Source organism: Haliotis rubra, unplaced genomic scaffold (assembly GCF_003918875.1).
Source record: "Haliotis rubra isolate DU_JTF1 unplaced genomic scaffold, ASM391887v1 Scf375, whole genome shotgun sequence".
NCBI lineage: Eukaryota > Metazoa > Mollusca > Gastropoda > Lepetellida > Haliotidae > Haliotis > Haliotis rubra.
The window spans coordinates 583,756-602,803 of record NW_025767052.1 but is presented as its reverse complement, the minus strand read 5'-3'; the positions used below and the strand labels follow the sequence as shown (position 1 = coordinate 602,803).

Genomic DNA, 19,048 nt, shown 5'->3' with positions numbered 1-19,048 from the left:
GTTAGACGTCCCAAAAGTCAGACGTCCCAGTTGTCAGACAAATCAATCAGGCGTGACTGTGATTACAACCTAGTCTTACCCACTGATATAATGAACTTGTCCCATACACTAACGAGATGGTTTTCACGTTTGTACAGAAATACTGATCAGAATGTTGACTGGCTTACTCAATCACTGGGTTCTCCAAATGTGTTCTCACAATGTTCAAACACCAAATGTAGGGTTAGGGTTAGGGTTAGGGTTAGGGTTAGGGTATATCACTTGCCATATCCAATAATGCTAACTCTTCTGATCTCAAGCACATTCTAACAAACCCCAAATTAATTAAACCACTCACTAAATATCTTATTCATACAAAATTATACCAAACAATCTAGCAACAAAAACAATAATACAATAATTCCACTTTTTACCATTCTGTATATTGTTCTATAAAATGTATAATTCTCTGTTCTTTTAACTTTTCAAATTCTCTCTTTTTATCAGCTTCATTTTTTAACCTTTTATATGTTCATCATTATTCACTTAATACTGTGGAACTACATCCAACGCCAGTGGCATTTAGAAGCTGGTATGACGAAGAAGATCACATTTTGGACTGACGTCCTGTTCATTGCGTTAGATACGACGTTTCGGTGTAGCTGCCAACGGCGTTATCAAGCACTATTTGTGTTTGTTTATAAGTGTATATTTCAGTTCAGTGGCAGAAGTAGCCTACACTGCGTGAAGTCATAAGTGAGTATATTTGTCATCACTGTAGTCATGGTAACAGTATACATGGGTGTTATGTTGTTATATACATGCATGCCTTGCCAGCTGACGACAGTGGGGTCGGTCATACTTCCTTTTTGTCTTTATCACATCACTTTCCACTTTGTCAGCTCATGTTATAGCTGTTGTTGCTATTTTAAGCAATTAGTCACCATAAAAATGCCAATGTCAGCTATTTACTATTCAAACGTTTTCAATCAAACTGGAAAACCCTGAAACTGGGTTCCGTTATTATTCGCTGGGAAAGAGTGACAGGTGGAGAGCAGTGTCTAGTTTCATACATGCCTTTGGTGAGACAACAAATATGTATGTCTAAATGAAAATAAGGAAAGATTTTCGCCCGTAACCCCCATACTATTTGTAATAATCATATGCCTAAGAATATACGCCTATGAGGAGGTTTTTTTATAAACAGCCTATACCTAACCCTAAACCCTAAGCCTAAACCTAACCCTAGAATCTAACCCCAAACCTAACCCTAGACCCTCGAAATAATCCTAATAATTAGAATACATTTCAAACGGGGGTTACGGGCGAACTCTTTACCGAAAAGAATAATTAATATATTTATCAACAATACCTATGTGCATAGAAACAACATCCACAGCTGACACACAAACCGCAGTGTCACCCTCGAGCTGAAATTCTTCCGCGCAGTGACCTATTTTTCCATCAGCCAATGATAAGTCCGCGGCGCGTGCGCGGTGACGAGGCGGACTACACGAGGCACGCGATCACGGAGCGAGCTGTAGCAGTTTATGAAAAACATGGGCAACCCGCGGCAGCTCGACGTGGCTCTCATCCGAGCAATTATGGACCATCCAGTCTTCTACGATAAAAACTCCTGGGGCTATAACGATATCGAAGCCAAGGAAAAACTATGGACGGAGATCGCGGCCAGTCTGAACTTGGAAGGTGAGACGCGACCTAGGTCACAGTGACACAGGCGCCCAAACAACATACTGGTAGTTTGATTGGGTCAGTAGTAAGATTGCTATGTCCCGCGTGCTGTCAAACACATCACAGCAGCGGGTCATAAATAGTGTGCACGTAAATCAAGATTATGTTTAAACCAAGTTGATAAGCCTACTCCTGAGTGTGATCGCTGGGCGAGCGGACAGTGCTTGTATTACGAAGCCACGTTGAACTCCGTAGAAGACAGATACATACAGTCCTGCCTTTTTGTGAGCTCAGCTGCATTTTACATCAAAGCACAAAAGTAAATGCGGAAATGTCACATGTCTCAAAAAATACCGTGAATTTCACAGGGCTATGAAAAGACTTAGCAACGCCTATCGATCAGAAGTGTGAAAGGAGCAGGTCACTCATGGTTACAATGTACACCGCCGAGCGGGGATTGCGAGAACGGGAGTCACGTGACCTGTGTTTGCGTGTCCTCAGCGGGGAATCCCCTCCAGCCGGGTCGTATGCTGACATGTGCAGCGAGTTATCCGTTGGTTGAGATACTGAACTTCATTGTTTTGTAGAATAAATTGTGTATAGTTTGATTCCTTGACTGGTGGCTGTATACTTTTAAGCCGTTTACATGTATTCTAATTACCGACAGAGGCCATTTAATAATTAGATCTTCTTATGTGGTCTCTGATACCAGTCATTATCGTGTAAATGGAGACCATATACCGGCCTGTGGTCTCTGGTGTAAACCTGTATTCAAATACATAGAGACCATATACCGAAATACCTATTCTGATTTGCATTTATGAGAAATATTCACCGTGAACAGGCGCGTAGCAAGCCATTTTCTTCGTGTAAGCCCGATAGGTTGCAAAGCTTTATTTAGATAGTTTTTAGGGTTTGTACAACTTTCATATATAATGGTAGCTACGCCCCTGGTGAACTTATTGTTTCTTCACAAATACCTATCCGGCCTAAAATACGACCTTCTCCAAATCCTGCCACTGTACAACTCGTGTTGCTGCCCTGTCCGGTGGGGGTCATTTCTATTTGATCATTTCTCCTTGGAGATTCCGAGCTATGTATAATCTTCAGCGACTAGCCTGATAGCGGTTCATGTATGTCCAACGGAGAGCGGAAGGTCGCGGGTTCGATCCCTGACCGCGTCATACCAAAAGACGTTAAAATATGGTACTTGTTGGTCCCTGCCTGGCGATCGGCATTAATGGGTAGGACTGGTCGGCTCGGAGTCAGTATAATGTGTCTGAGTGGGGTATTCATGCTTCATTGCGGCTTGGTATCTCAGTGGGCTAGCACTATAGAACCAGCTTCAGTCTGAGCTAGTACAAGCATCCGCACCTACACATACACACGCATGCACGTCGTCATATGAGCGAAATATTCTCAAGCGCGACGTTATACCCAATTTCACCTCACCTCACCTCATGTATGTCCAATAAGGAGGACATCGATCGTCGTTCAAACGTTACAACCACTGTTTAGTAGAGTCAAATATTTAAAGGCCGTCTTCCATAACAGTAGTTGGAATAGTGATGTGCCAACGAACTAAAAAACAAACAAATGTAGTCATGTTTATGTTGTAGTCGATGCCTGTCGAGCGCGCTGGAAGAATCTTCGAGACACCTTCGTGAAGAGTCGTCGGAAGAAACCCCAGTTTAGGAGAGTTGGCACCAAGTTCGTGCGGCAGACCCGCGTCAACAGATGGCGCTACACTGACGAAATGGCGTTTCTCGTCCCCTACCTCAACCTCCGAGAACCAGAGTGAGTAGACCTGTGTCAGTGAGTTGAATGGGTGTGTTGTCTCAAAGTATAGCACTGCCTGTCAGCGAAATGAGTAGTATGTAGAAAAACGGTTCCTGAAAACTAATGATCATATATAGGAGATTCGAACCCGCTACCGGCGGATCCACATACGTCCATGGGACGCAACTGTCCACATACATTTGCGATGTTGTTAAAGTCTCGTCACGCCGAAAACTCGGGTTCGATTCCCTACATCGGTACAATGTGTACATCGCCCGCAGACATGTACGATCCGTGTATCGAGTTCCCTCTCGGGAGCTGTTCCAGAAATTAACGTTATATTCGCCCGCAGACTTATTAAGAAGGCATTTCAGAGTGTTTTCGGTTTAAGGAGTATTGGCATGGTGCGTATCGTGATTGATGCCAGTAAAATATATTTAAGAGTTGGTTGGATATATAAGATTTGTTTTTCTCAGCCACAAGGCATAGAAAGCTACTCATTGACATGGAGTTGCCAGTCACGGGCCTGGAATTTGATCTCACGCATAGAATTGATACTTGTCAGTTATCTCAAATTGCAACTATCTGATTGAGTAGGAGGCAGGCTCCTGTACGGATCTGTGTAGGAGATGTGTCTGGACGGATCTGTGTAGGAGATATGTCTGGACGGATCTGTGTAGGAGATGTGTCTGGACGGATCTGTGTAGGAGATGTGTCTGGAAGGATCTGTGTAGGAGATGTGTCTGGACGGATCTGTGTAGGAGAGACGGATGTGTCTGGACGGATCTGTGTAAAGAGGATGTCTGGACGGATCTGTGTAAGAGATGTGTCTGGACGGAGAGATGTGTCTGTGTAGAGGATGTGTCTGGACGGACTGTGTAGGAGATCTGTGTAAGAGATGTGTCTGGACGGATCTGTGTAGGAGATGTGTCTGGACGGATCTGAGAGATGCCCCAGGAGATGTGTCTGGACGGATCTGTGTAGGGATGTGTCTGGACGGATCTGTGTAGGAGATGATGTCTGGACGGATCTGTGTAGGAGAGAGAGATGTGTCTGGACGGATCTGTGTAGGAGATGTCTGGACGGATCTGTGTAGGAGATGGACGGATCTGTGTAGGAGATGTGTCTGGACGGATCTGTGTAGGAGATGTGTCTGGACGGATCTGTGTAGGAGATGTGTCTGGACGGATCTGTGTAGGAGATGTGTCTGGACGGATCTGTGTAGGAGATGTGTCTGGACGGATCTGTGTAGGAGATGTGTCTGGACGGATCTGTGTAGGAGATGTGTCTGGACGGATCTGTGTAGGAGATGTGTCTGGACGGATCTGTGTAGGAGATGTGTCTGGACGGATCTGTGTAGGAGATGTGTCTGGACGGATCTGTGTAGGAGATATGTCTGGACGGATCTGTGTAGGAGATGTGTCTGGACGGATCTGTGTAGGGGATGTGTCTGGACGGATCTGTGTAGGGGATGTGTCTGGACGGATCTGTGTAAGAGATGTCTGGACGGAGGAGATGTGTCTGGACGGATCTGTGTAGGAGATGTGTCTGGACGGATCTGTGTAGGAGATGTGTCTGGACGGATCTGTGTAGGAGATGTCTGGACGGATCTAGGGATGTCTGGACGGATCTGTGTAAGAGATGTGTCTGGACGGATCTGTGTAGGAGATGTGTCTGGTATTTTATAATGATTTTCTGCTCAGGAAAGCTGACAGCACTATAACCGACGACACAGAGTTCGAAATAACCACCAACGACATCAAGGAAGACCTAGACCAGGAGGGTCTGGCGCAGGAGGAGGAAGGGGAGACAACCCGTCAGAGTCGGAAAAGAAGCAGAGCAAGTAATCAGACCAATATCCGACCATCGTGTTCCTCCCAGGACCCGGATGAAGCCACGGAAGAGAGGCCGACAAAGGTGTACCACCAGCCGATGTTGGCAGCTCCTCAGGAGATGGACGACATTGAGTCATTCTTCTACAGCATGGGCCAAAGCGTCCGAAATCTGCCAAAACATTTACACAGTCGCGTGAAGCTGAGAGTGTGTCAGGTCGTGACGGAGGCGGAGGTAGAGTTCCACACCCCAACTGTTACAGTGTACAGTGGCGAGGAGACGCTTGATGTGAAACCTGTCATAGATCTGTATCAGACCTCGTGATCACACATGTTATGTATCTATACGTAGTACCCGGATTTAATGATCCAGAATCATATACGGTGGTATCAGGTCGATGGAGTCAAGACCTGTGTATTTTGGGGACATAGGGTGGTCCATAGGAGAATGTGAGCTGTGGATAGACAATGCGGTATAACATTCCAGATGTGAAACCTGTCATAGATCTGTATCAGACCTGGTGATCACACATGTTATGTATCTATACGTAGTACCCGGATTTAATGATCCAGAATCATATAGGGTGGTATCAGGTCGATGGAGTCAAGACCTGTGTATTTTGGGGACATATGGTGGTCCATAGGAGAATGTGAGCTGTGGATAGACAATGCGGTATAACATTCCAGAGGGCGTCTCGCAAAGTGAGCATAGTGCAACGACTGCACAATTATTTAATATCGATAAACGACGGTCGAAGCACCATAGGATATCTTGGTGAAACGGCCGTCTTTCACGATGATGGAATACCATGCCAAACGCACAGGATGGCGGAGTCTTGAGACAAAGCATTCTTCTGGCATTGACAATCTACCACAGTTCATTACAGGAACACAAATAGTAATGCAGTCATTCACCTCTTTGAAAAGGTGTGCCTCACCGACATGCAGCGCTCTCAGTACCACTTGCACACCATTGGACAGTCTGTGTACTGGATTTGATATTTTTATAACTTATGTTTCCATTTTGTTTCACGCACTTAGCCACCAGGGTCGTTGCTATTGTAACAACCTTGGCGACAATGACATGCTGTGTTTACAAATATACATATATACATGGTTCAAAAGAGTCCAGACGTCCAGTTTCTTGCCAAAATGTTCCAGCCAGGGCACCGTCCATGGACAATTGTATAGGAATTGTTTATTTGAAATGTGTGGGTAGTCTGTATGAAGCGAATGTTGCGTGTTTGTAGATATGTACGGAACTGATTTAAATAAATAATATATATCTGTAGCAGAGTGTTAGTACTGATACACCTTCATATTTTCAAGCCGAACCTATACGATTTAGGCTATTATTTTCTGTTGTTGTGTTGTTTGTATAGGTTTGTTGTTGGGTGGGGGTGGAGAGGCTAAACATTGCAGTCTTTGACGGGTTCTACGATCGGGTTTGCTCGGATGTTCCGCAGCTTTATACAAGACTATGTTTACTTAATTATTCACACATATAACACTACACAAAACAGTGATGTACCAACGCCTGTACACATTGCCGTAGGTTCCAGCATCTCCTCGAATACGACGTTGTTGACGTATCTGCATCGTTTCGGAAAGTCCTGACCCGAGGCTGTAGTGGGGGGAGGGGGTGGGGGGATATACCGGGGATTCCGACTATCTCCGCTCCTGTGACGTCAATGACAACATGACTACATAGCATACAAGTAACGTAACTACAAATCAACATACCCTGAAGATTTGTGTTAGAATTGGTCTTCAGCAACCTATGTGTGTCGTAAGAGGCGAATAACGGGATCGGGTGGTCAGGTTCACTGACTTGGCTGACACATGTCATCGTAGCCCAATAACGTAGATCGATGCTCATGCTGTTGATCACTGGATTGTCTGGTCGACTATTTACAGAAAGACGTCATATAGCTGGAATATTACTGAGTGCTGCGTTAAACAACAAACAAAGAAAACAAATCAAACATGTTTATTTCTTAACTAACTACAGATCACACCTTCAAGAAGGACTAGCTTCACCGGTGCCCATGTCACAATGTAGTAAGAGATGTAACAAGTTCTGCCTTACCAACGAACATGGGAACCACTTGCAAGCAGCATTATATAATAATTATATCAACATTAAGATAATGCGAGATTGGTGCCGTATAAATGGATTTGCTGTATAGATTCTATTTAAAGGGGATGTATGTGTAAAAAAATGAAAAAGGTTGTACGTGTCGCATTGTTTGCACATTAATGTATAAAATATGCTTCTTTGAAGACGCGAAACAGCTACGTCGAAACAGCCAGGCAGCTGTTGAGCAGCTACGTGTATTTACCCGCTGAACTTGCGCTGTGAGTTTATATATGATGTTTCAAGCGATCTATCGATTACATTCTTATGATTAGTTAAAAATATAACTTAAATTACCTCTATATCAGCATGTTTATAAACAGTTCGTGAAAACTGTACACGACACACAGATACATAGATAGTTACATGGTTACATAGATACACCATCATTAGGTAATACGTTACATAGATACACCATCATCAGGTAATAAGTTATTTTATGACAGTGCATCTACATATTCATAATATCACGAAACCACGCTCTGTTGACGTAAACCGTTTGGAACATCTATTTACACAAATATTACTTTACTAAGAGTATCCTTTACTTTGGGACCTGCTTATCCGGACAGTTTTACTGATGAATGACCATTCACGATAAACAACGTTCCTCTGTTCAAACAAGCAGGTCTGTGAGAACAGGGCTGTAACCATTTACAGTGAAACCCCGTTAATCCGGACGGTATTGTACCCCAGTGATATTGTCCGAATTAACGAGTGTCAATAAGCGCAATAATGTACGGTATATTGAATATTAATTAACACTGGAAACCTTAATCATATGTATTGCGGGTCATACAGAAAAACGCTGTTTCACTGCGCATACTAAGACTAAAGATTCACAGATTTAGCCAAATATGCAGTCTCAGAACACCGACTGCAACTTTGTCATAGAAACAAGAATCGCCTTTTATGTAATTACTATTCTATGGTAATGAGAGTGTAAAAGAAAGGGAAAAGTACAGCCTGCATATGTTTTACGAAACAGGATAACATGACAAGGAGGAAATGCACACAGGTCGCCCAATGAGGGGTCCAAAATAATTACCTTGCCCTGGACAGTTATACTGTCAGAGACACAAAGAGAACAGACGCCATCGGTTCGTGGCCAGCGTCGTGAGGCTGGGAGGAGCTGTGAGACAGCTCACAGTATCCAACTGGGGAGACGTTATTCCTCACGCTGGTGCGTTTCAAATAGAAAGAGAAAACTGGTTCACTAATGTTCGTTTTGATTTAGTTTGGTATCTCATCTTAAGTTGCCAATTGTTCGATAAAATTCATTTTGTGTACACTTCTCATGTTAGAAGACGCCGATATTGACAAATATTTTGATTCTTGAATAAAAGTCAATAATTGCAAACCAACTGAAAATAGACCAGTCGTGTTTAATCGATCTATTTTCAGTAACACATGACTTATTCATACCCAGAGCGAGAACAGACGAAAACAGGCTATCACAGAACGTCCGACAGTGAGTCCAGTTTAATATAGATCCAAGGTATGGCCTGTATAGTCAAACCTGTCCCTACACAATCCAACACTTGCTTCGTACCTGTGTCTGTTCTTATTGCGGGTTTTGTTCTACAAAATGTCTGCATCAAACAGGTTAGGAAGCGTAAAGAACTGAATCTTTAAATAGTCCACAATACACTTATGACACACTCTCCAGAGCACGTGTGCACGTGCAATGTCGTCGCAAACCCCGCCAATCACACAGTGTCGCTCAGTGAGATCGTCACGTGACATTATTTTGACAAAAGAACACAATGTCAAGGTCAGTTGATGTCTTCGATCACAACTTCCGGTCGTTTCCCTGACAAGTCCCACGGCGCGTCCCTGAACTCTGCCCGGTCTATTCGCTCATCACCTGGAACAAACATGTATAGGTTGACACTGGACCAATGTCGGTGTTGTACTGACGTAGATAAATGAAATAAAAATGAGCGAGTAGTGTGTTCGCCAAATTTAGCAATAGTGACTGAGTGAGTTGGGTTTTACGCCGCTTTTAGCAATACTCCAGCAATATCACGGAGGGGACACCAAGAATGGGCTTCACACATTGTGCCCATGTGGGGAATCGAACCCGGGCCTTCGGCGTAACGAGCGAACGCTGTAACCACTAGGCTACCCCACCGCCCCATTTAGCAATAGTCTTGCTATACCATCCTGGCTGGTTGGCTACCGACGTTAAGTGGTTGTGAATCTATGCACAGCGAGTTCCAGGAGGAGGTACATGAAGACAAGGACTCCCAGTAGATTAATCTTTGGGTCGTGTGTGTAAACACCGACCACAGGATATTCGGGACGGGAAGAGGAGGATATTAAATTTGAAATCGGTTCCTAAATACGTTCAATTTATATTTGACTGGAATCTTGTGTGTTGTAGGTGAAAGGATTGTTAGGCTCCTGCATTCAGAGGAGAACAGTTATATTACATAAAGCCATATCGTCAGATATTATTCGACTGGAACAATATCCTGGACCCTCAAAGACGTTCCCCCTAAGGTATCTACAGGGAAACTATTTTATGTCCTTCACTGTGCCTCAATACGTTCTCGGGAGGAACGTACTCAGCGTTATGATGCGATCGTTTTCATGACATACGTCGCAGCATGATCGTGTGTTTGAACTTCAGAATCACCATGAGTATCGACTTTAGGCCAGGACACCGATCTTTGGTACCCCAACTGGTGTTATCTCCTAAGACATCGGACTTTCCGTCACCATTAGCTGACATTTGCAGCATCCCCCGTACTACAACAAGTATGCGTTGTGGTGATCGATTCTGATCCATGGTTTGTCGGTATTCCTGTTCTAATACCGAAATACTCCATGCTTATAGGAGCAGAATAAAGTGAGAATTGCTACGTTACAATTGATGGCCTGGCAGACAGCGTGCCATCCTCCCTGCACGGCGGGAGGCGCTACTGCTTAATAACTACTTTTATAAACAAATAGATCTTGCTCTAACCTGCAGTAGGAGATAGGGCAGTGTCACCACTTGGTCGTTACTGTAGACAAACAGTGAATAGTGAACGTTGTCGGGTTACTGTTGTAACGCGTTGTCTGTCCTTACGATCACATTGCAACATGCCGTCACGATCGCACGCACGCATTCACGCATGCTCGCACGCACATACACACTTATACATGAACTCACGCACTCTGTCTGCAGTTCAAGAACCTGCCAGTGTACCCAGGTATTCTGTACTCGTAAACCTCTAATTAACCGCGCATGTTATGCTATATACATATTTGAACATCACGCTAGAGGTGTTTGTAAGTCATGCCTTTAAAAACATGTCATCAACGTGTTTATGCACATTTCATGCATGACGTAAATTCCCCGTGTGTTAACCTCACAGCGTCCCAGCACAAGACCTATCACTTTACAAGGAAAATACATAAACAGAAGCACAAAGTGTTTATGTATGTGTAAACGCAGCTCACGTTGAAAGAATTGATTGATGTTTTCCACAAGAAATGTGATTTGTTTAAGGCAAATGTGTGAATCGCTTAAGCGAATGGATTTCAAATTACACAGATTGTTAGCAGTTGGTAAACATTATCTATTACACAACATTTCACCTCTGATGGGGAAGTAATAATCTCTTTGATCGTTACAGGAGGTACGCCTGCCATCAGGTTTTGAGTTGCTGGGCAGTTTTTGAAGCAGGTTTCTTACAAGGTGGCATTTCAAATGAATCATGTCATTCCCGCTGATCCCTGATGTCATCAACAGCAAAATAGGCGCACAAAACAACAATTATTTATTTGATGTCAAAACGCTTGGAGTCAGATCGGTTTTAAAGAGCATTGCTTTCTTAGGTCTTGTGACTGCAGCACATACATGATCATCCCTTTCATTCTCCCATTGTTGACATTTTGTCTTATTGTGAAAGATTAGATTGTTTGTTAACCTGACTTGAAGTCAGTGGTTGAGTATATATGGTCAGTGGTTGAGTGTACTAACATGAACAATAGTCAATGGTTGAGTGTACTGACACGAAAAATAGTCAATGGTTGAGTGTACTGACATGAACAATTGTCAGAGGCTGAGTGTACTGACATCAACAATAGTCAATGGTTGAGTGTACTAACATGAACAATAGTCAATATTTGAGTGTACTGACATGACCAATAGTCAATGGTTGAGTGTACTGACATGAACAATAGTCAATGGTTGAGTGTACTAACATGAACAATAGTCAGAGGTTGAGTGTACTGACATGTCCAATAGTCAATGGTTGTGTGTACTGACATGAACAATAGTCAATGGTTGTGTGTACTGACAAGAACAATAGTCAGAGGTTGAGTGTACTGACATGAACAATAGTCAGAGGTTGAGTGTACTGACATGAACATTAGTCAATGGTTGTGTGTACTGACATGAACAATAGTCAGTGGTTGAGTGTACTGACATGAACAATAGTCAATGGTTGTGTGTACTGACATGAACAATAGTCAATGGTTGAGTGTACTGACATGAACAATAGTCAATGGTTGAGTGTACTGACATGAACAATAGTCAGAGGTTGAGTGTACTGACATGAACAATAGTCAATGGTTGAGTGTACTAACATGAACAATAGTCAGAGGTTGAGTGTACTGACATGTCCAATAGTCAGAGGTTGAGTGTACTGACATGTCCAATAGTCAATGGTTGAGTGTACTGACATGAACAATAGTCAATGGTTGTGTGTACTGACAAGAACAATAGTCAGAGGTTGAGTGTACTGACATGAACAATAGTCAGAGGTTGAGTGTACTGACATGAACAATAGTCAATGGTTGAGTGTACTGACATGAACAATAGTCAGAGGTTGAGTGTACTGACATGAACAATAGTCAGAGGTTGTGTGTACTGACAAGAACAATAGTCAGTGGTTCAGTGTACTGACATGAACAATAGTCAATGGTTGAGTGTACTGACATGAACAATAGTCAGAGGTTGAGTGTACTGACATGAACAATAGTCAGAGGTTGTGTGTACTGACAAGAACAATAGTCAGTGGTTGAGTGTACTGACATGAACAATAGTCAGAGGTTGAGTGTACTGACATCAACAATAGTCAATGGTTGAGTGTACTGACATGAACAATAGTCAATGGTTGAGTGTACTGACAAGAACAATAGTCAGAGGTTGAGTGTACTGACATGAACAATAGTCAGAGGTTGAGTGTACTGACATGAACAATAGTCAATGGTTGAGTGTACTGACATGAACAATAGTCAGTGGTTGAGTGTACTGACATGTCCAATAGTCAATGGTTGAGTGTACTGACATGAACAATAGTCAATGGTTGAGTGTACTGACATGAACAATAGTCAATGGTTGAGTGTACTGACACGAAAACTAGTCAATGGTTGAGTGTACTAACATGAACAATAGTCAATGGTTGAGTGTACTGACACGAAAAATAGTCAGAGGTTGAGAGTACGAACATGAACAATAGTCAGTGGTTGAGTGTACTGACACGAAAAATAGTCAATGGTTGAGTGTACTGACATGAACAATAGTCAATGGTTGAGTGTACTGACATGAAAAATAGTAAATGGTTCAGTGTACTGACAAGAACAATAGTCAGAGGTTGAGTGTACTGACACGAAAAATAGTCAATGGTTGAGTGTACTGACATGTCCAATAGTCAGTGGTTGAGTGTACTGACACGAAAAATAGTCAATGGTTGAGTGTACTAACATGAACAACAGTCAATGGTTGAGTGTACTGACACGAACAATAGTCAATGGTTGAGTGTACTGGCATGAACAATAGTCAAAGGTTGAGTGTACTGACACGAAAAATAGTCAATGGTTGAGTGTACTGACATGAACAATAGTCAATGGTTGAGTGTACTGACATCTCCAATAGTCAATGGTTAAGTGTACTAACATGAACAATAGTCAATGGTTGAGTGTACTGACATGTCCAATAGTTAGTGGTTGAGTGTACTAACATGAACAATAGTCAGAGGTTGAGTGTACTGACACGAAAAATAGTCAATGGTTGAGTGTACTGGCATGAACAATAGTAAAGGGTTTAGTGTACTTGCATGAACAATAGTCAGTGGTTGAGTGTTACTGACATGAACAATAGTCAATGGTTGAGTGTACTGGCATGAACAATAGTCATTGGTTGAGTGTACTGACATGTCCAATAGTCAGTGGTTGAGTGTACTAACATGAACAATAGTCAATGGTTGAGTGTACTGACATGTCCAATAGTCAGTGGTTGAGTGTACTGACATGTCCAACAGTCAGTGGTTTTGTTACTGACATGTCCAATAGTCAATGGTTGAGTGTACTGACATGTCCAATAGTCAGTGGTTGAGTGTACTGACATGTCCAACAGTCAGTGGTTGAGTGTACTGACATGTCCAATAGTCAGTGGTTGAGTGTACTGACATGTCCAATAGTCAGTGGTTGAGTGTACTGACATGTCCAATAGTCAGTGGTTGAGTGTACTGACATGTCCAATAGTCAGTGGTTGAGTGTACTGACATGTCCAATAATCAATGGTTGAGGGTACTTACATGTCCAATAGTCAGTGGTTGAGTGTACTGACATGTCCAATAGTCAGAGGTTGAGTGTACTGACATGTCCAATAGTCAGTGGTTGAGTGTACTAACATGAACAATAGTCAATGGCTGAGTGTACTGACATGTCCAATAGTCAATGGTTGAGTGTACTGACATGTCCAATAGTCAGTGGTTGAGTGTACTGACATGTCCAATAGTCAATGGTTGAGTGTACTGACATGTCCAATAGTCAGTGGTTGAGTGTACTGACATGTCCAATAATCAGTGGTTGAGTGTACTGACATGTCCAATAATCAGAGGTTGAGTGTACTAACATGTCCAATAGTCAATGGTTGAGGGTACTTACATGTCCAATAGTCAGTGGTTGAGTGTACTGACATGTCCAATAGTCAGAGGTTGAGTGTACTGACATGTCCAATAGTCAGTGGTTGAGTGTACTGACATGTCCAATAGTCAGTGGTTGAGTGTACTGACATGTCCAATAGTCAGTGGTTGAGTGTACTGACATGTCCAATAGTCAGTGGTTGAGTGTACTGACATGTCTAATAGTCAGTGGTTGAGTGTACTGACATGTCCAATAGTCAGAGGTTGAGTGTACTGACATGTCCAATAGTCAGTGGTTGAGTGTACTGACATGTCCAATAGTCAGTGGTTGAGTGTACTGACATGTCCAATAGTCAATGGTTGAGTGTACTGACATGTCCAATAATCAGTGGTTGAGTGTACTGACATGTCCAATAATCAGAGGTTGAGTGTACTGACATGTCCAATAGTCAGTGGTTGTGTGTACTAACATGAACAATAGTCAATGGTTGAGTGTACTGACATGTCCAATAGTCAATGGTTGAGTGTACTGACATGTCCGATAGTCAATGGTTGAGTGTACTGACATGGCCAATAGTCAGAGGTTGAGTGATCTGGCATGAACAATAGTCAATGGTTGAGTGTACTGACATGAACAATAGTCAATGGTTGAGTGTACTGACATGTCCAATAGTCAATGGTTGAGTGTACTGACATGAACAATAGTCAATGGTTGAGTGTACTGACATGGCCAATAGTCAGAGGTTGAGTGATCTGGCATGAACAATAGTCAATGGTTGAGTGTACTGACATGTCCAATAGTCAGTGGTTGAGTGTACTGACAATGGTTGAATGTGTTGAATGTGTGCTCATATGATTTATTTTCAGTCTTAAACTTCTATAGCTTCTTGTACGTCTCCTACAGACGCTTGTACAGCGTCTCATACAACGTTTCGTCAAAGCATATCGTACAGCATGTCCTACAACGCCTCCTACAACATGTCCTGCAGCATTTCCTACAACGCCTCCTATAACATGTCCTGCAGCATCTCCTACAACGCCTCCTACACACATCCTTCCTGCAGCACGCAACGCGTCTCCCTATAACATGTCCTGCAGCATCTCCTACAACGCCTCCTACAACATGTCCTGCAGCATGTCCTACAACGTCTCCTACAAAATGTCCTGCGGCATTTCCTACAACGCCTCCTACAACATGTCCTGCAGCATGTCCTACAACGTCTACTACAAAATGTCCTGCGGCATTTCCTACAACGCCTCCTACAACATTTCCTGCAGCATGTCCTACAGCGTCTCGCCTGGTATCATCACGGAGTATCGCGATCAATCGCGCGGTGTTCTCACTGTTATTAGGTGGCGTAGAGGCTCAGCTCAATGTCAAGGTTTAACTACAGATTGAACTAGGTTACACAAGCCACTGACGCTGTGATTATTATGACACACAAGCCATCCCCAACACAATGTCAAAACACGTTCATCTCAATTATCGCTGGATGTCAGCCTCCGAATCAATAACTTCAATCAACTTGTACCCAAGTCTATTCTTTACGTTTATGTGCAATATTGTCTAGCACTTCAAGAGAATTATCTCGTTCATAAGATGACACAGGAATTCCATGTCAAGAGGTTCTACACAGATTTCACTACTTCCTGTGATTCGATCTGATGACAAAACATTTTGTGGAAACAGAAACAAGGTTGGTTGTCCACCCAAATATGTGGACTATCTACAATCAGGACGGTGTGGGTACATTCTACGCTTCTCCCCCTCGGGAGGCCCTACCGCGTCCTGAACGCTTCATTGAATGGGGTATTTATCTGTGGTTAAAAGTTGACAGGGGCGCTTTAGGATGAGGGCGATTAAATTGGATAAAATGACTATAGAGCTATCAGTGTCCTCGCTCCCGGCTGGTTTAAAATATTCCGGGACACGACTGACTACAGTGAGGTCAAATCCACGCCACACTTACCCACTGCGCAGATTGTGATGGCGCGAGTAAGAAGGGGGATCGTAATGGGGTAGGATACACGATACAGGGGGTCAGACATTATAATCATGGCATCGTCTTTATACTTATTCAAACTGTTTAAGAGGTGTTCTTGCCCACTTGGTATCCATTGTTCGAATATACGACAGATACTCAACAGCGAAGCCCGTTGTTGTGTTACAGAGGGGCGTGGTTTCCATCCACTGTCCTTCATTCTGCCCAAACCGCGTATTTTACTATCTATAGTGTGTGATAAAACGAAACATTGAATCATTTGAATGTGAAGTTTGTGGCGTCCGCAGAATCCTTAAAGACATATCGGTACTTTACTTAGCTCGAAACTCCGGATTACTTGATGTATTTTAATAGTCCATAGAGATGAATGTGACGACACGTGATGAATGTGACGACACGTGATAAATGTGACACGTGTGATGAATGTGACAACACGTGACGGATGTGACTACACGTGTGATGAATGTGACAACACGTGACGGGTGTGACTACACGTGTGATGAATGTGACGACACGTGATGAATGTGACGACACGTGTGATGAATGTGACGACACTTGATGAATGTGACGACACGTGATGAATGTGACGACATGTGTGATGAATGTGACGACACGAGTTATGAATGTGACAACACGTGACGGATGTGACTACACGTGTGATGAATGTGACGACACGTGACGGGTGTGACTACACGTGTGATGAATGTGACGACACGTGATGAATGTGACGACACGTGTGATGAATGTGACGACACTTGATGAATGTGACGACACGTGATGAATGTGACGACATGTGTGATGAATGTGACGACACGAGTTATGAATGTGACAACACGTGACGGATGTGACTACACGTGTGATGAATGTGACAACACGTGACGGGTGTGACTACACGTGTGATGAATGTGACGACACGTGATGAATGTGACGACACGTGTGATGAATGTGACGACACTTGATGAATGTGACGACACGTGATGAATGTGACGACATGTGTGATGAATGTGACGACACGAGTTATGAATGTGACAACACGTGACGGATGTGACTACACGTGTGATGAATGTGACGACACGTGATGAATGTTACAACACGTGATAAATGCGTGGTGCCCTTTGGCTTGCAAGAAGTAGTTGGAACATGGCAGTTTGGCATGGAAGCATTGGAACCGTCCATACTGGTTGTGTGTCAGAGTTGTAACACAGACATAAACATAGCTAACACATTTTTGCCTCCTCTCCTCCTCCACACACAACTCAAACACGCACAGAAACACTCACACATGCACACACACACACGCGCCCTCGCGCACGCACATGCACACGCACACACATTCAACAAGTCCAACAGGAAGTTATACTCGTCCAACGTATACAAGCTGAGTGGACACAAGAGGTGGCGTTTGTCATGGGTAGTTTGTGTTTCCTTTTTGAAGACTGAAGGTTAGAGTTACCTGCCCTTGGTTAAAAGGAATCTCGACGTGGGGCTGTAAAACGACGTGGGCGTCGACCAGATACTTTTGGGTGGTGGGAGCGGTGATAATGACCATCCAACTACACAATAAACATACTCTACATTCACTTGACCGTCTGACCCAGGTTAAACGGTTGACATATCTTTGGTCAAGTCTCAACAATTTGTTTATTCATCAGTTTGCATTCTCTTCATGAAGATATCTACTGGGGGTGGATTATAAACACAATATTGATTTACCCGGATCAAGGCAAGCGTGTCAGTTTCCGACACATCTAATTCCACCCTTTTATGTCCGCTCTGTGGACGAGGTGTATACAAAAATAAACTGTCACTTTACATACCCAGCTGCGCCGCTGAAGCCCGCAGTTTCTCCCTTGACTGAATGTCAGGATACCAGTTAACCTGGATCACCCATGTGAACACGGGCGGAAACAAATGGATCAACATACAGTTTGTACACCTGATGGGCAAACAGTGACCATTGTCCGAGATGGGCACCGATATAGCGGGCTTTGTTGACAATATCCTGTTACTACAGTGAGCTGGATAAGATTGTTGTGTTTTCTTTCTCTCTATCAACGGATCTGCTGAAGCGAAGATGAGTTAGCTGGACCGTCAAATGTCTAATAAACATATCAGAGACTGTTAGTCCCAAGCCTCTATAAGCGCGTAAAGGGTGTCGATTCCACTGATTGTAACTAATACAATGAACATCAGAAAGCTTACTGTTCATTCCGATATTGAACATGTAATGATGGAGAAACATCCCTTGTACCAGTGCATCGCTATCCCTGTCCAAACGTCGCCCCGTTCTCGTCACAATGGACATTGAAATACTGCCTGTAAAAGATTTCCACTCCTACAATTGTTGTTCCAGTTCTACATGTTACTCCCTAAGTGTATTAATCTGTAAAATATGCCCACTGCACATCGCCTGCTTTATAAAGGTACTAGCATCTGAAAAGGACAGGATTTATGGATGTCAACTTCTATAGAAGTAGTGCTCTAGAAATAAAGAAGTTGTCATCCATATATACTTGTTCTATATAACTTCCAACTTCTAAAATGCCACTCAAAGAAGTCGTCAACTTCTATATGTTGAGGAAAGCGACGTGTCTGAGTATACTCCTACTCCTTTAGCAGGGAAATAATGATGAAGATAAAGAAGTTGTCTTCCATAAATTCTTACCTGTCTGTTTTATATTTGTAATCTGTAAATATTTGACATATGCTCTTCTGCTGCTCAGAATAAATGTTGTGTATATAAATATAGGCCTGTGACCTTTT

General features: G+C 43.1%; 2 protein-coding genes across 2 annotated transcripts in view; one reads left to right on the top strand and one right to left on the bottom strand.

The window, feature by feature from the left end:
- The first annotated feature begins 1,479 nt into the window (after positions 1-1,479).
- LOC124286092 lies at positions 1,480-5,764 on the top strand. The gene is made up of 3 exons (XM_046722418.1): positions 1,480-1,686; positions 3,291-3,468; positions 5,154-5,764. Exons 1-3 carry the CDS (start codon positions 1,530-1,532, stop codon positions 5,605-5,607), a joined length of 789 nt encoding a protein of 262 aa, XP_046578374.1. The 5' UTR covers positions 1,480-1,529; the 3' UTR covers positions 5,608-5,764.
- A 1,493-nt stretch (positions 5,765-7,257) lies between these two features.
- Positions 7,258-19,048, bottom strand: part of LOC124286083 — a 54,952-nt gene continuing 43,161 nt past the window's right edge. Inside the window, exon 2 of the mRNA XM_046722408.1 lies at positions 7,258-9,286. Within this exon, the coding sequence (XP_046578364.1) occupies positions 9,195-9,286 (92 nt within the window). The 3' untranslated portion in view covers positions 7,258-9,194. The remainder of the gene's footprint in view (positions 9,287-19,048) is intronic.